This window comes from Siphateles boraxobius, unplaced genomic scaffold, assembly GCF_051911475.1.
Source record: "Siphateles boraxobius isolate OS27281-9 unplaced genomic scaffold, OSU_SipBor_1 5, whole genome shotgun sequence".
Taxonomy (NCBI): domain Eukaryota; kingdom Metazoa; phylum Chordata; class Actinopteri; order Cypriniformes; family Leuciscidae; genus Siphateles; species Siphateles boraxobius.
In genome coordinates this window covers 8,094,521-8,118,199 of record NW_027509141.1, presented here as the reverse complement: position 1 = coordinate 8,118,199, position 23,679 = coordinate 8,094,521, and the positions used below count along the sequence as shown (strand labels likewise).

At 37.9% G+C, this 23,679-nt stretch overlaps 1 protein-coding gene across 3 annotated transcripts in view; it reads left to right on the top strand.

Annotated features, from left to right (window-relative positions):
* Positions 1-20,790, top strand: part of fhit (fragile histidine triad diadenosine triphosphatase) — a 371,924-nt gene extending 351,134 nt beyond the window's left edge. For 2 of the 3 annotated variants that reach the window (XM_077202671.1, XM_077202668.1), the window contains exons 6-7: positions 14,049-14,159; positions 14,763-14,851. In XM_077202671.1, coding sequence (XP_077058786.1) covers positions 14,049-14,150 — 102 coding nt within the window. In that variant the 3' untranslated portion in view covers positions 14,151-14,159; positions 14,763-14,851. Of the gene's footprint in view, positions 1-14,048; positions 14,160-14,762 lie in introns of all 3 variants that reach the window. The other variant, XM_077202667.1, reaches the window with a different exon arrangement.
* Positions 20,791-23,679: the final 2,889 nt, after the last annotated feature.

Here is a 23,679-nt window from a genome sequence, read left to right as displayed (position 1 = left end):
GGAATTCAGTCTTGTTAAAGTTGGATGATGAATCAAAATGGAAAGAACCTTGCTACGTTGCTTGTAGAGATCACTACTCAAAGGTCATATGAGGTTTTCAATGGAAAGGAGGGAGAAAAAAGGAGAAATTGCATGCATCTTTAATTGCTGCCTGACAGAGTTCTATGAATTACTTTAAAGACAGGGGCGAGTCCAGAAGAGTCACCAAAGAAATCTCAACCTCGTATGGACTGTGATCTACCTGCAGAGACTATTGCAAGAAAATAATAATGAAGAATTGAGAAACTGTAAAATGTGACAGCAATGACAGAGTAAAAAAAAACATCCATGCAAGTTCTAGAGTTAAATACATAGACATTGTTGTTAGGTAAGGCTACTGGTATGTGGGGAAACATGTAAATGGTGTTGTAATCGTATAACAGATATGTAACCTGAAGTATTTGATTAAAAGGGGGAGGTGTCAAGGTATCATGTAATACCTGAGAGGTGTGTTGTGTTATCCAGCCCACTAGGGGGACTCAATTTTGCATGAGCAAGTTACGCATAGAAGTAAGTGTGTTTGTGATGTAGACTAACTGAATACGGTGTTGTTCTAAGGGGCGCTTCAATAAACCGATATGATCTCTATAGAATGACTGGATAGCTCATGACGTTCTAAACTGCCATCATGCAAGAGTAACTTAATTCTTTTACTAGTGTTGTCAAAAGAACCAGTAATGTTACTTCGGTAAGTTAAGTTACCAAGTTGGTACTGAAATTTTGAAAATGGGACGATACCAGCATTTCTGCAGTACCGGGTGACTTATATTCTCGGTACCCACTAATAGCTGCTTTCAATCGCTTCAGTGTTTATCTAAGTGCGATCGCGGCTCCAGACTAACTTATTTACTAGGAGCACTTTAGCTAATGTAGCCTATACCACGATGTATTATACTAGTGTCTGTGAATATTAAACAGCAAAAAACGTGGCTATTAACCCTGCATATTCTGCTTGTCTCTTTGGGAATGAATGGCGCAGACGCGCGGTTTAATTTACCACACACAAACACACACACACACAGAAGCACACGTGATGCTCGTGCAGGTTTCAGTCTCTGCTGCCTCACGATATGAGGACATGATGAACTTCCTATCCAGAGCCGATCTGAGAGTCACTTCATGAGCATTTTACCGCTTCATTTGAGAAAAAAATATCGTCATATCATAACACACACAGAAACTCAAAGGTCTTCACGGCAACCCGTCAAAATAAAAGTTCGGTTTAGCTTGAAGAAATTGACTGAAATAATTATATTTGCCTACTGTTGTACAGTTAATTTAGCTACATCTTAATGTAATGCAATTTTTAATGAGCAGGAAAATTTTTCGACTTTAAACAAATATCCATTTAAATGCTTAGGGTGTTTGAGTGGTAAGAATGTACAGGGAGACTTTAGATTTTAAAACGGTGTCTCCTTAGGCAATGTTTTCTCAGTCAAATCATACAATTTCCTATTGATTCAATAGAACGCGTGAGCTCACTAGGGAATATCAATATGGCGGCCCAGTGGCTTCACTGTTTATGACGTCATGAGCTATCCAGTCATTCTATATAGATCAGTGGATATGACTAATGCCTCCTTGTAAATGCATACCAGAATGTTACTTTCTTTTAAGCTTCTTTCTTAATTTGATTAACACTTGGCTGCTTATTATAATTTATTTTTGAAAATTAAACTTATTATTGTAGATTTTAAAACAACTGTTAATATTTGTTGATATTTGAAAAGCTGCTTTAGCACCATTGATCTCCAGCTATCGAAGGAACTGTTCAGTTAGCTTTCAGCCTGAGATCAGTGTTAAACACAGGCATGTTCTCTACTTCAGGGGGTCATGATCTTTCAATGTGGTTTGACACAGAGTCACCAGAGAAGAAAATGGGGTTACATAGGGTTAATCATGTCCAATTTCTCTCATTGTAAGATATTCTTTCTCTGACCTGACATTCGAAAAGTACTTTCCAATAGATCCTATTTTAGTAGTGGGCTGTTAAAATGCATGTTTTTGATTATAAATATGGGGACAGGTGAGCACAGTCATTTACGTCGTTACATTAATGTCGCTAACTGTCTCTGACTTGCCAGATTTTTGTAGTACATACAGTATAGTGAATTTCGTGTGCAATGAGTTGTGAGTGCGTTCTTGTTTCTCTTCCACAGCCTACAAAGTGAATCAGTACTCATGCTGATTCTGAAGGAATGTTTACACAACACATGTGTTGTGTAAACTTCCATTAAAGATTAGTGAATGACAAAGTAATTACTTTGTAATTCACTAATCTTTAATGGAAGTATTCTCCATGTTGTTATATAAAGATAAATTTTGGTCACTTTATAGAAATGCATTATTTTAGATATGACTGATTGAATTAAGATATTGACTTAATGAAATGCAGTATTGTTTAGTTGGAATCTGACTTAAGTTCGATTTGGCCCCTTTTGGACTCAGACTCGACTGGGACTCGAGTGGGTAAAGACTCATACTCGACATGGACTCGACTAAGGTGGACTCAAACCCAACACTAGTGAATAAGCCAATCAGTCTGCTCGATTTCCTTCTTGTATTTCTCTGGCTTCATCGGTATTGCTGAGAAAACAGATATGCTTTGACAAGTTTTCAGCCAAGGGACAATTTCCTGACAATCTGGGGAATATAACTTCTGCCTGGTAATTACAACACCAGCTGTTGAACAGTATTTACATGTCATTAAAATAGTTTCTATCGAAAGTCACACATAATGTGTGGCAGAAGTCTGTATGCTGTCTCTTTTTTACTTCATATCCCTGTGTCTGCTCTGCACAGTCAGATATGTCAGTGTGCAGTGACCATATGAGTAAGAGCTGGTGTCCAAGGGGCTGTGAAGAGTGTCCAATGTTGCACTTTTTCTGGAAAGAAAGAAGGCACATTTGTGAAGTACCTTCCTGCCTTTTGCTCACTACAACTGTCAATACTGTCAGCTCTGTTAAGAAAGGTCTGGTAAAAATAGATGGTCTATCTTGTGCTATCTTTGTTTGCATGTTATGAATTACACACTTGCCAGCTGAACATTTCTCTGTTGATTATAGATGGTGAGAAAAACTATATATGCCCTTTTCATGCTTTTCAGGTCTACTGAACGCTGATAATTATGACATGTCAAACATCTAACAAGTTCAGGGGTCCACAATTAATTTCACAAATGACACGTAGATTATGAAACACTTGTATATCTTTTCAAAGAAAGATTGCATTAAAGGTGAAAACAGCTTCATATCACTTTCATTGAGCCCTTGTAACATGGTTGTCATCTTTTCAGCTGTCAATGCCTTGCTTTTTTTTTTTTACATTTAGTAACATTATTCGTTATCCAAAAAGTGCAGCCAGCTGCACACAAACATAATCTTGAAAGTTCAAGAAATATTTTACCCCGAAGTTAAATATAAAAGTAGAAAATTATATTAAATAAAGAAAATATAATTTTTACAACCAATATGAATCATTGATTGATTGATTGATTTAGAATTGCAGCATTATTTTAATTTCAGCTAGGCACCCTCATTACAAGTTTTCATTACCAACAAATTAACCATATTATTTATTATATTGATGCAATGTAAATCATACAACTTTAAAAAAATAAAATGAACTTGAACTTGAGCACATATCTGAAATTTTACAATGAATTAATGAATAGATACATACATACATTCACATATACATACATATGTATTTTCCTGAAATTTGCATGCATGCATACAAATATGTATTCCTAATACTAATATTTGTTTTATTACTCTTAATTAAAAATACACTGTACAAAATTAAAGCATTTTCATGCTGTATGGTACTATTTTGGCAAAATATTTCTTAATTGTCATAAAATGTATTTCATAATGCAAAAAAAAAAAAAAAAAAACTCAATGATCATAAAATTAGGCTTCATTTTCATAATTCAAATTTTTTTTTCTTCTTTGATGTTGGACTGAAATATGACCTGCAAATTATTTTTGACATTCACCCTACTACATTTCTTTGTTCATTTTCTTGTCTCGGCATAATGTGTTGATAACTTCTCGACTTGCCAAAAATTCCTGAAATGTGCTCAGATAAGCACATTTCGTGTAATCAATTATTCAATTTCCCCCTCTTTCTGAACAGAGAACAAAAGATCGTCCTCTGAATTTCTTTTTGTTCTGTTGTAATTATGCGATGACCTTCTGTGTCACGTTCATAAGCCGCTGAATGCGACTCAAGGTCCCGATGTCAAGAGGCAGCCAGATAGTCAAGATGTACCCCCTTTATTGCTACGCTATGTTAAATGTCAAGAAGAGGCTGCAAAACCCATTATGTTCCCCATTCTGCATTAATGTGTGTCTTTTAATGAGCACATCAATTCATACATTAGCATGAGCCTCAGGGAAAGCCTCAACGTGTGCCATATGCTTCCTTACACTAGGTGGCGAACTTCATGTTTCCGCAGAAAGGTCCCTCCTGCTCCTTAAGCTCCTGCTTCGCATATGCCTTTAGGGTAAATGGGAAAGAGGTTGTTTAGACATGCATACAGCTGTTGGTGTGAAGCCATGCGGATCTAGCTCGTCCCTGCCGAGAATAAACCGCTATATTCACACGGGCTCAAGAACATGCTGGGTCTACTGAAGAGCTGAAGGGCATCACAGATTTGCCATATGGAGCCGCTTATGGAAAAACAATTTATGCTGGAGGTCTTAAAGAAACCGATGTACAGTATGTCTACATAGAAGACGACAACAACAAAATAAAATACACTTTATTGGTGGTGTATATATCTATATATATATATATATATATATATATATATATATATATATATATACACCACCAAAAAAAAATATATATATACTTTTTTTTTTTTACATAATTCATAAAATCATATTATATATTATAAATTAATATAATTCATTTAAAAAAAATGTTGCATCATATAATCAAATTCAAAGTGATATTTCTATTCTTATCCTTTTCACTCTTCGAATCTGTGATCAAAAGGTTTTTGAAAATTGTCTAATCTAAGATGAAAGGCATTTCTTATTTGCATGTTCTAGACTGCCATTTACCACATTGCTTTCACTAAAAATCTTAATATGAATGGCTTTAAAGGTGAAATATGGAATGTTTTCAATGTAAAATAAAACCGTATGATGCCATAAATCATGTCTCATCTTGAGAGTTGTGCTATTATGTTTTAAGCGATTGGAGTGACCCACAGGGACTTGCACTGAAGGCCAGATCTAGGGAGCAGAATGCCTAGAGACTTACCTGTGTGTTTTGGGTTTGTTGGGTTTGTGTGTTTTTTTTTTTACTTGGGCCAGTAACTAAGAAGGCCTTCGTAAATACCCCTAAACCCATCAGAACACATTAGCAACTGCATAGAAACACCCTGGCAACCATCTACAGCTCCACAAAGTCTTGAGTGAATGTACCGTAAGCCATAAGTTTGGTGCCATAAGCAGTGCCGCTATTTTTAGGTGAAGCTGTTATGGTACAATTTCTTATTCGAGCATCCCCGGGCAGCCGGTTCGACTCCAGCTCTGATTTCTAAGTATCTCCACGGAGCCCCCGCTTCAAGCTGCATGCCCGGTGAACATTACTCTTTTGCTAGTCTGATGTAGTGGTGCATGTTATCGAACATTTGAGTGGATGCCTCCAGTGATGGCGGAGTTACAGAGCTGTGTCAGAAAGTAGAGAATCCAGACAGCGGGCCATCCACAGTGCTCATGTGACAGATTAAGATGGCAATCCTGGAATTTGCTGCCTTTTCAATGTCCGTCTCCCTGTGGAGATTGGACATGATAGAATAATTTTGTTCCGTGTTTCTGGATTTCAGCTGAGGGCTTTTATGCCATATTTCAAGACCCCATGAAACGGCTCAAGTGGAAGCTGGAGCAGTACAAATCATATCGTTTTGCACCGATTAGTGTAATGAATTAAATTGCAATGCTTTACAATAATATTCAATTAGTTAGCATTAGTTAATGCATTAGATACTATGAATTAACAACACACATTTAATACAATATTTATTAATCTAGGTTCATGTTAATTTATTATTATACTTTTGTTTATTGTTAATGCATATTTGTTAATAACACATTGACTCTGAAACCCTCCACCTCCCCAGCTCCCCCTGTCTAGATCTGCTACAGGATTTACATGTCTATTCATGCAGCAGCAGCAGCAGCAGCATATATTATATGCTCACAGCAGCATGTCTGTGTATCTAATGGCAGTTGCAAGTCCATACTTCCAGTCCTAATCCGAGAAGACCAAATACATTAGCATTGTCATATTCATTAACATGCCAAAAACTACTTTGAGAGCTGTCATGATTGAAATACAGTCTATAACTGAAGCGCAAGATAGGACCAGATGCGTCTGAATAAAACAAGGGAGAGTGATATGAGAGACATGAAAGAAGCACCTCAAGTACCCGGATAAGCGATCATTATGCGTAATGTCACCGGTCATTATTGGTGAACAACTGACCTCGGAATGTCGCAAGTGACTAATCAGAATCAAGCATTTCAGAGAGACATGTAATAAGTATTGTTTACATATAACTGAGCTAATTAATATTACAATGTATTTAATTTCATTTAATTTCATTAATTTTTTTATTTAATTTGTCAGCCTGGCTAAGCTGCCGTTTAGTTGGTTGACCAAAACCCCTCTGAAACTAGCATACTACATGTACTGTATATGCAAAGTTAGTTATATTCTAAGCCTGTGGTTTAAAATGTTGCAAAGTAATGCTATTTGCAAAATAAATGCACTTCTAAACATACATGTGTTACATGATCTACTCTGAATTGCCTGCTGACAGCAGCTGTGCTCTTTTCCAGGAATTTCCCTCCCCTCTGTTCTCTGCTCTCGGCAAAAATGTGATACTGACGAGCATCTACTCTTGAAGTGTCGCTCCGAATCACTCAGATCTGAGGAACAGTTTTCCATTTAGTTTTACAAGCTCCGTAAACAAATAGGAAACTACATTCCACCCCCATCCAAAACACTTCTCCACCCCAAAGTTCATCTTATGGACGGATTGAGATAACCTCAAGGGGAACCGCGGGGCGCTATGATGCCGTCTGATAGAATGAAGGAAAAAACAGCTTCTTAGCTCGCACTGTTTGTCTTTAAGATAGAGTACAAATGCAGACAAGCAGAGAGCATCCAGATGATAACCAACTCTGACACACTCAGCTGCAACACAGTTTTGTCTGTCTTTTCAAACAAGGCCTATGGCAGCTTAACCATATATTACAATGATGTTTTTTTTTTTCACAAAACCGTGAGAATTGTAAAAAAAAAAAAAAAAAAAGCTCAATGCAGCTTGGCATCTAGTTTGAATGTTTTATTGCTGGATAGATTATTGGTAAATGTGATTTTTATTTTAATACCAACATGCTGCAACCTTTAACAGTCAGTGATGACATGTAATATAGTGTGACTATGTGACCAAATATAACCACTTATTTCTGTAGTGCTGTCACGCCAAATGTCTGTATGAATCCAACAAGCCCTTTGTCTAAATCGCTTGTCACTGACATTTTCCATGCACATTTCCTTTAAAGCTGAGTTTTAATGTGTGTGTGAATATATATGCCACACCCTGTTGTAGCAATCCAACATGAATGGCTCTTGAATTTAATCCAAGGCTACGTTTACAAGAAAAAGATATACTAAAAATGGAAATGTTTTTCCCTTCGCATTTTTCACGTACAAATGATAATGTTGTCAAAATGATCTCTGTTCACACGGATCCACAAAAATGACTAAAAACGCTGTAAAAAATTCACAGGAGAAGCTCAGGAGAACATACATGCATACCCTTAATAATTATGATAGCCTACTCATCAACCAACAGAAAGGAACAGAGAGTGCTTATACACAGCGAACTAAACTAGACACAGGTGGGATTAATCAGTAATGTAGGAATCAAACAGGGATGAATCGGTAACTAAGGAGATGGAAGTTAAACTGAAAGAAAACACAGGAAATACAGGAAGATGAACAAAAACACAAACATACAACCCTGACAATATATATATATATATATATATATATATATATATATATATATATATATATATATATATATATATATATTAGTAAATGTATTATATATTTATATATTTATTTATATGTATTTTTATTTTTTCATGCACTGGTCAAATTTTAGATTTTAGGATATTTTGTATATATTTGCATATGTATATGTCAAATACAATACATTATCTTCAAAGGCATCTTTGTCAAAATGAGTGAAACCCTTGTTATTCTCCCACCTTCCAGTTTGCACAATATTGAATGACTGAAAGAGAGAAAGAAAAGGAAAAAAAACTGATAGAAGGCATTCCAAAGCTTTTAAGAAGAGCTCAAAGCTAAAAGGACCGTTACCTCGTCACATCACTTCATTATCGTGGGCTTGAGAGCTTTTGTATTTAAGACTATGGCCTGGTTTCACAGACAGGGCTTAGATTAAGCCAGGATTAGTCCTTAGTTCAATTAAGATATTTAAGTACTTTTTATAAATGTGCCTTAGAAAAAAAAGCATTACTGGTGTACATCTTGAGACAAAACAATGGCACTGACATATTTTTAGATATGCCAGTGCAAAATGCGTTCAGCTAAAACAGCTCAAACATGCATTGTCTAGGACTAGGCTTACGCTTTATGTATGAAACCAGGGGTATAGTCTTAAATAGAGTGATTTGAGTTTAGGTCAGCAGCTGTGGATTCAAAATGTATTTGGTTTGGACTGAAATGGTATGATGTGGTCGTTTAAGCTCTTTTACTGTAAAACCAATTTTAAAATCAAGCATGCTTGGCGATTCAAACTTTTAAAACTGTTCTAGTCACTCAGATCAATATTTTGATATACTTGGTGTCATTTTGTGGATTTAAGAAATTGTTAGCAAAACCAATTGTCACTTTTCGGAGAGGAAAAAATAAATACATACTAGACTTGCTAAAACAAAAATTTTACAAGCATTTATTTAACTTGTATAAATAAAAAATAAAAAAATAAACTATTTATAAATAAAAATATACATATATTAATGTAGCGTATGTAAGCATTTGGTATAGATGCTTTATTATATAAAGTTCATATACATTTTATACAAAATGCAAACAAATACGTTTCTTCTTGAAAAACAACATTTTTCAGTAAAATGCTTGACTTTTTTGTAATTGTTTTATGTTCTCTGTTTGTTGGACTTGTATGTTGTATTTCTAGGTTCCTGATTCCTGTGTCTAGTTTTGTAGTCTCTTTGTAGTCCTTTTGTTTTGTTGGTTCCCCTTGATTGCATCCACAGACCTGTATGTCTTGTTACCATGTTATCTTGTTAGCTTGTCTATATAACCCCTGTGTTTCCCATGTTGTTTGTCAGGTCTTGTCAGGCCAATAAGAGACTATTAACTACAATTCTTCATTTTTATTATACAAATGGGTAAAAAAAAATGTCTACAAATGTATAAAATCGACCAGAGATCAGGTAAAAGCCATATAGACACTGGTTCATTGGTTAATCCCCCCTAGCAGCGAACCATTGAAATTTCGAAACAGTTATGACGTCACGAAGCCTACAGAAATCACGGCACGTTGGTACACACTCTAAATCATTGGTTCGAAACAAAAGATTCACAAAGGTTTCGAAGGTTCACAAAGCAGTGTTTTAAAAGCACCAATCACTACTTTCTCTGGCTGTTATGTTGGCGCACTCTGTTGTATTTAATTGCGTTTTGGTTTTGCAGATTTTGAGTTAAAAAGATAAAAAAATAAATAAATAATCCCTTATCTCTGAGTTCAATCTCGTAACAGTAATAACAGCAGTTATATTTTACAGTGATTCTTTGTTAACTCTTTCCAATTTCCTTCATGAGACAACGCTTCCCGGCAATTGGCAGAAATTTCCGGCTTTCTATGTTTTCACTGTTATACGGTAGTGGGCGCTCTTCTGGAAGAGTACAGAATATCCAGATCAAAAGATACAGTTGTGGTCAAAATTAATGGCACCCCTGGTAAATATGATCAAAAATGGCTGTAAAAAATAGGGATGGGACGGTATGAAAATTTCATATCACGATTATAGTGACCGAAATTATCGTGATTATCAAAATATGTTAAAACAAGATGAAAGTGTTAAAAAAGAACTGATGCTCACACTGAAACCATTTCAACAAGTTTTATATTTGAGAACAACAAACAACAAATAAAACGAGCAGCTCTATGCACTTTTTAAAACAAGATTCTATTCTGTGGCATTTCCTTCCTTATAATGACCTTCGTCAATAGCAGCGCATCATAACTAATCCATGTCACAACGGACGCGCGCTCTCATTTCATTCAAATACAACTTGTCATCTTGCTTCTCCGTTTTTGATTGTATTGAAAATGAAATCAGAGTTGATTTATTGTTTACAGAATTTGATAATATTGTTGTGATCATCTTGTCTGGATGAGTTTTATACGCTGTACAAAATGGATTGAACAGCTAAGAATAGAGACATTAATCTCTATTCAATGTCCCCGTAATTATGTGGTAAAAAAAATCGGTGTAATAAGTGTACAATGAATATACATAAATATCTCTTAAATGTCACTCTTAATAGTCTTGTTTGAACTTGTTTGTTCGTCTTTGGCTCAGCCACTTATTGCTGCAAACTTTTCTTCGCGGAGGCTTCAAGTTTATTTCAAGTGAGTGAGATAAAATATTTCAACTCAAAACAACATTTTGTGCCCAATTATTTCCCAGACGTAGTTTTAGTATTGAGATGAAAGTTAACTTGCCTTGCTTTCGCTACAACAGTGGATGATGGTCACACAGGACGACTCGGCAGATTTGAAGTGTTTACCCCTATCACAGCGACTTTTTTTGAGCATGTTCTGCAGACAGAGTGACCACCCTCGATTAAGTTTCCCTCAGGATTTTTGTAAATGCCAAAATATACCACACCTCAGATTTGGTCCTCTTAAAAGGCTGAAAAATCTCCCGAGCACGGTCACCGCTTTCCGCCATTCCTTCTCGAATGAAAAGAAAAACCCCAACATTGCGAACCTGCGTCAGACTGTTGCTGGCTGGACAGGATTTATAGTGAGTTATTAAAATCGCGATAATCAAACACGGTTTTAATGATAATTGAATTGTAAACGATATTACTAACCGTCAGTACATTTTATTGAGGTTTATAGTGAAACCGATAATCATCCCATCCCTAAAATAAATCTGCATTGTTAATCCTTTTGATCTTTCATTCAACATGTCAAAAATCTAACCTTTCATTGAAGTAAAAGAATTGAAAGTGGGGGGGGAATCACATTATGAAATAAATTATTTTCTCCAAAACACGCTGGCCCTGTTATTAAATACTTTTTGCAATCTCCTTTTGCCAATATAACAGCTCTGAGTTTTCTTCTATAATGCCTGATGAGTTTGGAGAACACCTGACAAGAGATCAGAGATCATTCCTACATACAGAATCTCTCCAGATCCTTCAGATTCACAGGTTCCTGTTGGTCCTTTCTTCTCTTCAGTTCAACCCACTCATTTTCTATATGGTTCAGTTTAGGGGACTGTGACGGTCATGGCAGAAGCTTAATTTTGTGCTCAGTTTCCCATTTTTTTGTTGCTTTTGATGTTTGTTTTGGACAGTTGTCCTTATGGAAGAGCCAACCACGCCCCATTATAAGATTTCTAGCAAAAGCAGTTCAGTTTAGATTTTTTATCTGTTGGTATTTGGTAGAATCCATAATACAATGTATCTGAACAAGATGTCCAGGACCTCCAGCAAAAAAAAAAAAAAAAAAAAAAATGCCCACAACATTAAATATCCAGCAGTATATTTAACCATAGGCATGGGGTACTTTTTATCCCTGTTTGCACCAAACACATCTGGTGGGTTTGCTGCCAAAAAGCTCTTTTTTAGTTTCATCTGACCATAGAATCCAGTCCCTTTTGAAGTTCCAGTCGTGTCTGACAACTGAATATGCTGAAGTTTATTTTCGGAGGAGGATTTTTCTTGAAACCCTCCCAAACAACATGTGGGGGTGTAGGGGTTATTTGATATATTTCTTTAGGCTTTCTGACCCCCGAGACTCAAGTAATCTCTGCAGTTCTCCATCTGTGATCCTTGGAGAGTCTTTGGCCACTCAAACTTTCCTCCTCACTGTGCATTAAGACAATATAGACAAATGTCCTCTTCCTGGCAGATTCGCAACATCTTTGGTTGATTGGAACTTCTTAATTATTGCCCTGATGTCAAAATGGGAATTTTCATTGTTTTAGTTATTTTCTTACAGCCACTTTCTATTTTGTGATGCACATCAATCTTTTGATGCACATCAGAACTATATTCTTTGGTTTTACTCATTGTGATGGATGATTAAGGGAATTTGGCCTTTGTGTTTCCTCATATTTAAACTAAGGTTAGATTTTTGCAATTTTTTTTAATGAAAGATCAAAAGGATAAACAATGCAGATTTATTTTTTACAGACATTTTTGATCATATTTACCAGGGGTGCCCTTAATTCTGACCACAACTGTATGTGAAGAAGCAGAAACAAGCGATAGCATTATGTAAAATAACGTGATTATCAACATTAAACAGCAACAAATCAAAACTCCCTAATGTTACAGAATGAAACGTTGTCCCAGGATGAGCTACAGGACTGTGAAGCTTTGGGGTGTTGATGGACTCGATCTACTCCATCTGTGTTTTGATCGTCGTTCTGAATCTGACCTGGATGTAGTCTTTGACAAAAATGGGATTTTCTCAGCTTTTTGCTCAAAATATTGATTTCTTTTTATTTTTATGAAACTTACCCACATTCAAGTTTTGATAATACAAAAATAATGCATGAAGCTATAATAAAACATTCTTTTTTTAAAGCAGAGGGTCTGTTCTTTCTTTTGATATATTGCATGTTCAGATATTCATACGACAAAATATTTGTAACATTTTACAATAAGGTTCATTAGTTAACTACCTTAGTCAAAATGAACTAAGAATGGACATTATTTCTTCAGCATTTATTAATCTTAGTTAATATTAATTTCAGCATTTACTAATACATTATTCAAATCAAAGGTTGTATTTGTTAGCATCAGTTAATGTACTGTGAAATAACATGAACAAACAACCCAGCAAACAAATTTAGGTTCTGGGAACGTTCTGGGAACGTTAGTTTTTGGTACCCAGAACGTTCCTAGAACTTTCCCTTAACGTTAGAGGAACGTTCCCGGAACGTTTTCCTTACGTTATAAAAATGGAACCTAAAAATAACCTACATGGAACGTTCCTATAACGTTCTTGTTTGGTTCCCAAAAAAATAACCTCATGGGACCATTCGGGAACGTTAGGGGAACGTTCTGTGTTTGCTGGGAATGAACAGCTGTATTTTTAACTAACATTTACAAAGATTAATAAATACTGTAACAAATATATATATTGCTCAATGTTAGTTCATGTTAGTTAATATATGAACTAATGTTAACTAATGAACCTTATTGTAAAATGTTACCAAAATATTCTGGGGTCCATGAAACTTTTGTGAAAATGATCAAAAATGCTGGTGGTGGCTGGCAACTTTTTTCAAAAACACTGGCAGGGAAAGAGTTAATAAATGTATATAAACTAAAGAGAGAATAACAAGTATAGTATTTCAGTATGCAAATAGTATGATGACATATGACTGATGATCACTTGCATCAATTTAAGTCAAAGGGAGATTTTCATATTTTAATCTTATTTCATTTAAAGAAAAAAAAAACAAGGCTAAAATTATCTACAAAACACACTTTCAATTGAGATTATAATATGTTAAACAGTTAGGGCTGCATTGCAGAATGTTAAATACTTGAGGTCAGAAACACTAACCTAAATGTTTGAGGAATATGAATACGGCACTGCCTGACAAGTACTTTAATACCTGTGGGGCATTGGTATTTGGGGTTCTCATAGGAAGTGCTAATGATTGGTTTTATATTTTCAGCTCCAAAAACATGACCGGGAAAGTGAGGATGTTCCTTCCAAATGGAGATCAGAAGAGGAGATGGCTAGAGAGGCGACAGAACTGAACAGCCTCTTCAACTAGCTTTTTTAGGTAATGATGTGTTATGAAAAGATCAACCAATATTGGATATAGTAAATACTATTACCTAAGGTGGGAGGGGGAAAAAAGACAATGTCTGGTTCTAGGTTGCAGTTTGTTCTGCCATCAAATATCCCAATAATAATAGAATAAAATAAAATAATTAGTGCATAACGTCAGAATTTGACAGTGAACAAGCCCTCGATACACAAGGGGCAGACCTCTTTTTATTCTTTTTATATTCACCAGATGGATTTTTAAAAATATTTATTCACCAGATGAAGTTGCATATGAGATGTATACGGTGGTCTGATGTGGCATACTTCCATATACTCATATTTTCCTTGGCATGTGTTCACTTCAATTTAGGACACTTTATTGTCTCATCAAAATAGCATGTTATCCATTAAAGTCAGGATTAAATTAAAATGTATAGTGAGTGATGACACATTTTGACTCTAAAAACCTCTATTGCGGCCAATGGAATAACATATATCAACATTTGCTTTTGTCAAAATCCAATAAAATGTCTCTTATATGTAATTTTCTCTGTAACAAATCTCTCTTAAGGTAAATATATTTCATCACCTTTTTTTTTGTTTGTTTTTTTTACAGCCAGAGGTGGAAGACATGCAGTTGATATTTGTTCTTATCTATCTTTTGTGACCCTTTATTCAAATTAAAATGTTAGTTCATTTTCTGAATCGTGTGTAATTTTTTTTGAAAACATGCCTGAAAGCAATTTTGGTTAAAGTGTTCACTTAGCTGTCACAAATTTCTGCATAAAATAATGAATATACTGTTGTGATATTTTTGGTATGTAACAAAAATTAAGTCCATCAATTATCAGCCATTATAAGTTTATTACTGTAAACAGGCTGAAATAAGATTTTACACAAAGGTCCACTGTAAAAAAATAAAAAAATATTACTGGAAAATTTACAGCAACTTACTGGTAATTTTGGTTGCCAGCAAGCCTGGCATTGTAATTTGTAAATTTACAAGATTACCATAAATCATCAACTACAATGAAACTGTTAAAATACAGCACACCTGTAAAAGCAGCAAAACAAGAGCAGCTGTGAATTTACAGTTCTTTACTGTAATATTTACAGTATCCATTTCATATTTATACTGTGATCTTATTTCATTTGAATCGACTAAAGACAAAATGTTTCTAAAAAATAAAATTAATTTAAAGGAGTTAACAAAACATCAATTTAACTCAATCATCTTGTAGTGATATAGTGAAGATCTGTTAGTGTTTAATGATCTGTTGGGATTTAAAGGGTTTCTGTTGAGTTTTGTGGGTCACCATTGTGCTGAAGAGAGAAACACTGATGTTATGCTGCATGTTGCTTTATTTAAAGACAGTGACTGTGTAGTTGCTGATGCATTGATGATCTTTTTGTTAAGTTATTTAACACATTCATGTGTGTAGTTGCAGATTTAGGCCTTGATGCCTGAATTGCAGAAACTTATTTTAATGAAATCTCTTCACGCACATATTGAAAAATGACACTGCAAGCTATAGTAGCCTTAATAGAAAATCTAGAATAATCAAATAAAATGAACAGAGATGTTGCGTTTGTGACAAATAAGCCTTTATTGTCAGAGTGTGGAGTTAGTTACCTTACCCACGGTCCCAGTCCTGGGAAGTATTATGAGTTTGATCATTTTATCAATGTGGAAATAAAATGGTCTTGACTGGCCCCTTTCTCATCTGGAAAAAGGAAATACAATTCTGACAGGGTAATGTGTACCAGCCCATAGCCCTTTCAGAGTAATCAAGTTGTATAAAGGCCCATGAATTTTAAACAATATCATTATCCACAAGGGATTCCTTTAAGAAACAAGTATAACCGTTTGAACAGAGAAGGAATATATCACAACTTGCAAAACAGAAATAAAAATTCACCTAGCTTAACTCCAATAGGACAGGCACACATTACCCATGTAGTTTGTTGTCGTTATTTCAGTAAAAGGCTCAATTTCCTTCTAAAAAGGCAGGTTAAGCTGGCCACAACTGTTTTAAGTTGGTCTCTCAGCCTGGTCAATTTGATATTTAGTTGGTTGGCCAGCTGGTCTCCCGGACTGACCTATTGGCAAGTGCCCAATCCCTTCAAAATCAAACCACACACCAATATGGCCAGCTAAAACCTGTGCCTCCGAAACATCCCGAAATGTCTCTAAATGTACAGGAAACAAAGTTGTGGCAAACTATAAAGGTGTGAGACTAAGATTAAGCTAACTAACCTCATTTGTCTTTTTAATTGAGTTAGTAGATCTAAAAGTCCATGTGTCGTGCAACTGATTATGTCAGAATGTTATGACATTGTGAATCATGCAGAGCCTGATTTCACTCCTGAATATCAACATGTTTGTTGATCCTGGAACAACATTTCAATTAACCATCAGATTTGAGGGACAAGTTTACAGTTTATGTGATTTTAAGGCTCACAACGTCTCGGTTACGTATGTAACCCTTGTTCCCTAAAGGAGGGAACGGAGACGTAACATCAGTGATTGGCGAAATGGGTTTTCGCTAGAGAGCCCTATCACCTTTGAGTATTAGAAAAGGAGCCAATGGTATGAAAATGACAGGTCTGCTGGATTTGCATCGAGAACTCCGCCCCACCGTGTGGGTATAAGAGGAGCCGCCAGTGCAATCGCATTATGTTACCTGCTGAGGAGCCGAGACTGTGCGCCCCGGCCGTTTCAGCGGTACAGCGAAAGTGGTATGAGGACGTAACTTCTCTGTTCCCTCCTTCAGGGAACGAGGGTTACATACACAACTGAGATTCAATTTCAGTAAGTCACTACGAGTTACGTCAGTGACTGACGAAATGGGCGTCCCATTCTAATCTTGCCACTGGGGCTGTCTTCCAGTGTCCTGCACAAGCCCAGCTTCTTGTCGTGAGGTTAGCACGAGTGAAGGGCCAGGCTAACGCAAGAATACCACAGTACAATAGGTAGCATATCCCAGATGGAATATAACAGCGCCAACCCGCAGGGAGGACTTAAATTCCACATATGACCCAAGTACGGGATGTATATGGAGAACTCAGAGGTATCCAGCCCGCAGGGTGGAATGTTTCAACCTTGAGATGGCAACAGGGGTCTTGCAGAGGAAAAGACACGTGCTCGGAGGAGACTTAACGTGGAAATACACATGTGGAGGTTGCTCAACCGGGGAACCTTGCACATGGAGGCACCTAACCGATCACGAGGGCTGACCAACCGGGCATTGACTCTGGTTATGGCATCAACAGTGCAGGAGGAACTCAGGGTCTGTGGAGAACTCATCTGAGTAAAATAACGCACGTATGCAGTCCATGGAGTGGAATTGTGCAGCAAGCGATGACACAGAGCAGGTCCTACTTACTGACTACTGGAAGCGAGTACACGAGAGGACACTGGCTCTACACAGAGATTGTAGAATCTCGCGAAAAAGTGTTAGGTGTCACCCAGCCTGCAGCTCTACAGATGTGTGTTAGCGAGGCGCCATGCGCTAGAGCCCAGGAGGAAGCCACACTCCTGGTGGAGAGTGCCTTCACCCCTAGGGGGCATGGCAGGCCCTGCACATGGTAAGCCAAAACAGAGCTTGCAGGTTCACCACCTGGTCCATGAAAGGAGTGGTGGAAACCTTGGTCACATATCCAGGCCTGGGTCTCAAGATGACGTGACAGTTAGCCGGCCCGAATTTCAGGCACACTTCGTCAACCGAAAATGTCTGCAGGTCTCTTACCCTCTTGATGGAGACCAAAGCAACCAGGAGCATCGTCTTCATGGAGAGGTACCTTAGCATGACTTAGTGCAATGGCTCGAAGGGAGCTCTCTGCAGCACAGATAAAACAACTGCAAGGTCCCAAGAGCCTCCTTGCCCCTCTAAGGAACCTGATGGCCGCGCTGTCCTACCGTCTTAGACTCCACAAGGTTGTGGTGTGCAGAGATCGCGGCCACATAAACCTTCAGGGTGGAAGGAGACAGCCTTCGTTCCAACCCTTCTTGGAGAAAGGAGAGCACAGACCTGATCGGGAATTTTCTGGGATCTTCTCGGCGAGAAGAACACAAAGTAACAAAGAGGTTCCACTTCAGAGCATAGGTGTGTCTCGTGGACAAGGCTCTAGTTGAAGTGATGGTAGCCACCACCTAAGGTGGTAGGGTACTCAAACCTTCCATGTCCACACGTGCAGGTTCCAGAAATCGGGATGCGGAAGCCAAGGGGTGCCACATCTCTGAGAAAGGAGGTCCTTCCAGGGAGGGACTGTAGCAAGGACCACCAAGTCCAGGTGGGCCAATGAGGCGCAACCAAAAGGACCTGCTCCCTGTCCTCCCTGATCTTGCACAGGATCTGAGGGTCCCCTCGTAAGGGAGTAAACCAGCGGCAGTGGGAAGTGTCTGGGGATGCAAACAGTTCTACCTGTGCATCGCCGAACTGTTCCCAAATCAGCTGAACCGTCTAGGGATGGAGGCTCCATTCCCTGGGATATGGCCGAAGTCAAGAAAGCTCGTTGGCTGCATGATTCAGCTCTCCCGGGATGTGAATGGCGTGAAGGATCAGAAAAATAGGCTGACCCAGCAACTAGTCTAACTCGGCAAAATTAGGATGTGCGTGAATCATAGTTTGTACCTCTTTAGAGTTTATGGATGTTGTATTGTTATACACAACAATTACCATCTTCCATATTATTTGTTATTACCTCAGATGCTTCTGACTCCATAAGAGGAGAGTTGCGACATACGGCAAGAGCACAGACCACCCTATGGATAATGTACGCTTCTATAGCCACCACCAACGGACCAGTACATGCTTGCCCTCCAGCAACGTCCAAAAACAGTGCAGAGCTAAACCTACGGCCAGCAACTCAAGGCAATTGACAATCTGAAATAACTTCAGTGGGACCTTACTCTTGCCCTCAAATTGACATTTCAGCAGTGTCACGGTATACTGATCCAATGTTTCCTCCTCGTCTCGTGTTTATGTTGTGGTATGAAAGCACGTGTGTAGTGGGCATGATTGTGCTGTCATTCCTTGATCCGCTCCAGCTGATCATCATCATTCATCACCAGCTGCAGTCAATCTCCCTCACTGCTTAAATACTCACCATTATCTCATTCCCTTTGTCAGATCGTTGTTTGATGTCCTGGGTGTCGGTGTTGAGTCTTGTTTCCTGGTTTTCCCGTCATCGTGTTCCTGTGGATTTGTCGTCTTGGTGTTGGATTGTTTCGTCTCGTCTTGGCACTTCACTTCACGAGCACCGCACTCTGACCATCGAAGTCCCTGCGTTACCTGTCCACACTCGTGTCTTATCCTGAGCCTATATTTCTACTATTAAATTCCGAGTACTGCATTTGCTTCCTGTTCTTTGCCGATCAGGACATGCAGTGACTGCGCGCGCTCACTCATAAGCTGCACGTACATGGCGACCGAGTCAATTTCCATACTGAGAAAAGAAATCCTCTGCACGGGGGAGAGTTTGCTCTTTTCCCAGTTGACCACGAAGGCCCAGACGGGCGAGGTGCTGGAGCACCAGGTCCCTGTGTTCACAAACCTGCTCTCAAAAGTGTGCTAGAATCAGCCAGTCATCGAGATAGTTCAGAATGCAAACCCTGTGTTGCCTGAGTGGCACAAGGGCTGCCTCGACGACCTTCATGAAGATGCGAGGAGACAGGGCTAACCCGAATCGGAGTATTGTGTACTGATATGTCTGCTCCTCAAAGCAAACCGAAGAAACGGTCTGTGTCGATAAAGAATGGAGACATGAAAGTACACGTCCTTCAGGTCGATCGCTGCAAACCATTCCAACGGACGAACACATTCGAAAAATGTGTTTGGCTGTCACCATCTTGAATGGAAGCCTGTGAAGGGTTCGGTTCAAGATGCGCAGGTCCAGGATTGGTCTTAACTAGGGCTGGATGATTAATCGAAAAATAATCGAAACCGAAATTCAGAGCCTAGAACCGACGTAATTTTACCATGTTGGTTATTTCGTTTTTTTAATCCTATTAATATTTCCGCCCACTGTGTGTTAATGTACTTTCCCCTTAAAACATATTACCGCGTGTGTGGTCATGTAACTCCGCCCCGTCCAGTCTGCGACATTGAAGCATCATGAGCCCCTTTCACACAGCGCGTTGATCCCGGGAAATTGCCAGGACAAACACCTTCTGTGAACGCAAACACGAACCGGGATTGATGCCAGGTTGGGGACATAGTAACATTGCCGTGTTCAGTCCCGGAACGCGCGCTGTGTGAACAAAAGCCATAATCAATGCCGTGTCGTAATGATGGCGCTAAGCCGGGATCGTTCGCCAGCGTGAAACGGTTCGTAATGCGCTAGTTTATGATCGAATCAGAGAAAAAAAAATGCACAAGCGTGGTTTCTCGAGAGAAATCGCAGCTCATAAGCAAACTATAGACGCCACTGGGACATGTCACGTGTCTTTGCGGGTTGTGCGTGTCTGTGTGAACGCACTCTGTTGATTCCGGAAAATCACTGGCAGTGTGAATGAACCAAAGTCAAACGAACCCGGGTCAAATCCTGGACCACTTTATCCGTGTATTTTCCGGAATCTCTGTGTGAAAGGGAACTCAAACACGGAGTCAACTCAGCAACAGGAGCCGCTTGTACCAAAGAAACACGCGAAAAAAGAGAGAGACTGACAAACGCCCAGCAACAAGTGCCTCCACTCCAAAAAGTAGGTTTCGATAACACAAGCATTTACAAATGCTACACAATATGAAAATAATTAGTTTTTTTTTTAGTTTTATACAAGTTATATTTTACTTTTAAGATGGCAATATTTAAAATAATTTATTTTGTTTACAAAAAGAACTATTTTCTACATTTTTAGGAAACTTTCTTTTTACATTAAAACTTAATTACTTTTTTATAAGACGTTTTTATTTCAAGCATTGTATGCTTTGTTTGATTCAATTGTTTGAAATATTTAATAAGTAAGCATTAAAAGCTATCTGTGCGTTTCCTTATTTTAGAATCACAAAGATAGGATTATGCATTCTTTCATTAAAAAAAATAACTGTGAATATTTACAGTATAAGCCTTGCCAGTGGCACATGAGAAATAATTTATTTTAAATAATACTTCAATAATCGTAATCGAGGTAACTTGTTCGATTAATCGCGTTTATGATTTTAGCCAAAATCGTCCAGCCCTAGTCTTAACCCCCTGGGGTTGGCGGTCGCGCAGCGCGACCAGCTCGCTTTTTTTGTAATCAGTGCAAAAGAGACTCAAATAACTCTGTCGATTTTTGTCATACAAAAAAAATGTATCACAAAAAACTTTATTTGTCAAAAGTGTTATACATCATTCAAAACTGTTAAATGTCTACTTTTATTTCTGTACAAAATGAAGAAAATGTTCTGCTTTTCGTAAAATAAAGAAAATTAAACATGATGCACGTTCTGCCGTCTCTCTCAGTGTGAAGTTCATTCTGAAATGCACAGAAAATGATCTGTTACTCAGTGAAAACTTGCCACCCACATGCCAGAGTTAAGTTTTTACAAAGCTTGAAGTCTCTGTTTTTAAATGATGTAATTCATATTGACAACAAATATTCTCTGTTTAAGTAATCCGTATGAAAGCAACGAGAGGTACAGTTTCTCAAACGAGAAATCTCTAATGTGACCACACCCATGCGCGCACGAGCAATTCAGATGCAAATCGTCCACCTGTAAATGCCATCATTACCTCAAAACAAAGCATGAAGAGAGATGCGAAACCTCATCATTTTTCCGCTTTTCATCGAGTTTGGAAGACACGCTGTGAGTTTACACTGGATTTACATCAGAAGAAGAAGAACGCTATTTGAAGATAAGATTTTTAGGGTAAGAAATGTATTCCCATTTTTAATAGCTAGCATGTTATTGGTGCATAAACTTCACATTGCACTAGTTGAACTGGTGCCAGACTTTGTGAAATTTATGAAATCGATGGAAACATGTTGAAATATTAACTATTAGACAGGCAGGCAACCTTTCAATGCTAAATTTATATAGGCTACTTTTTGATACGAGGATGTTTTTATGTTTGATAAAAAACACAGTATGATATAAAAGTATGCTAGTATGAGTGTTTACTCTAATATGGTGAATAGTATAATGTTTAGACCAGTGTTCACTGTTTGTGGATATCTGCTCAAATGTAGATATGTATAATTTGGTAACAATAATGTTTAATAATTTGTAGCGGCTCGATCGCTTCAGTAAATGTTCTCTGCACGCGCTGTGAGTTTGAGTCACTCGCACTGTGCGTTTGAAAAGCAAAACACGCCAAAAAATAGGCTTCATGTTTTTACTCCAATCTCATTTCATAACGTCATAACGAATGGAAACATTTGAAGTTATGTGAAAATCCATATATTTTATATTAGTGTAGTGTACTGAAGTTGTACATTTTTAACAATTTATAGGCCGCCTGCTAATGCAGCCCTACAAGTACAGTATATGCCTACAAGACACAACAAACCCAGGACATATATATATACAGGTGCTGGTCATATAATTAGAATATCATCAAATAGTTGATTTATTTCAAGAATTCCACTTAACAGGTGAAACTAATATATTATATAGACTCATTACATGCAAAGTGAGATATTTCAAGACTTTATTTGTTATAATTTTGATGATTATGGCTTACAGCTTATGAAACCCACAAAATCAAAATCCCAGAAAATTAGAATATTACATGAAATCACACAGTAATTACACAGGAATACCATGGTCATTGAACCAGGTTTCGGTTATTTTGGCAGTGTGGGCAGGTGCAAATCCTGCTGGAAAATGTAGGAAGCATCTCCATAAAGCTTGTCTGCTGAAGGAAGCAGGAAGTGCTCTGAAAATGTCCTGGTAGACGGCTGCGTCGAGTGGACAGCACAGTGGACCAACTCCAGCCGATGACATGGCTCCCCAAACCAACACAGACTGTGGAAACTTCACACTAGACTTCAAGCATCGTGGATTGTGTGCCTCTCCATTCTTCCTCCAGACTCTGGGACCTTGGTTTCCAAATGAGATGCAAAATTTGCTCTCATCAGAAAAGAGGACTTTGGTCCACTGTGCTTTATTAAATCCAGAGTCAACGCATCCGTCTGCCAGGACATTTTCAGAGCACTTCATGCTTCCTTCATTTTCCAGCAGGATTTGCACCTGCACACAGTTGCCAAAAGAACCAAAACCTGGTTCAATGACCATGGCATTCCTGTGTAATTACTATGTGATTTCATGTAATATTCTAATTTTCTGGGATTTTGATTTTGTGGGTTTCATAAGCTGTAAGCCATAATCATCAAAATTATAACAAAGTTTTGAAATTGTTATGATAGATCAGACGAAAGCAAATGCAGTTAAACTCTTTATTAAATGATGATCCAGATAGGCAGTCCAAAATCCTGACCGACAGGTTAGTGGCGCCGGGACTCCGATGGTCAGACGTGACAAGTGCAGCGTACAGTGGTGGTGGTGAAGTGACTCCAACGACGAACAGAAATCCAATAATCCACAGAA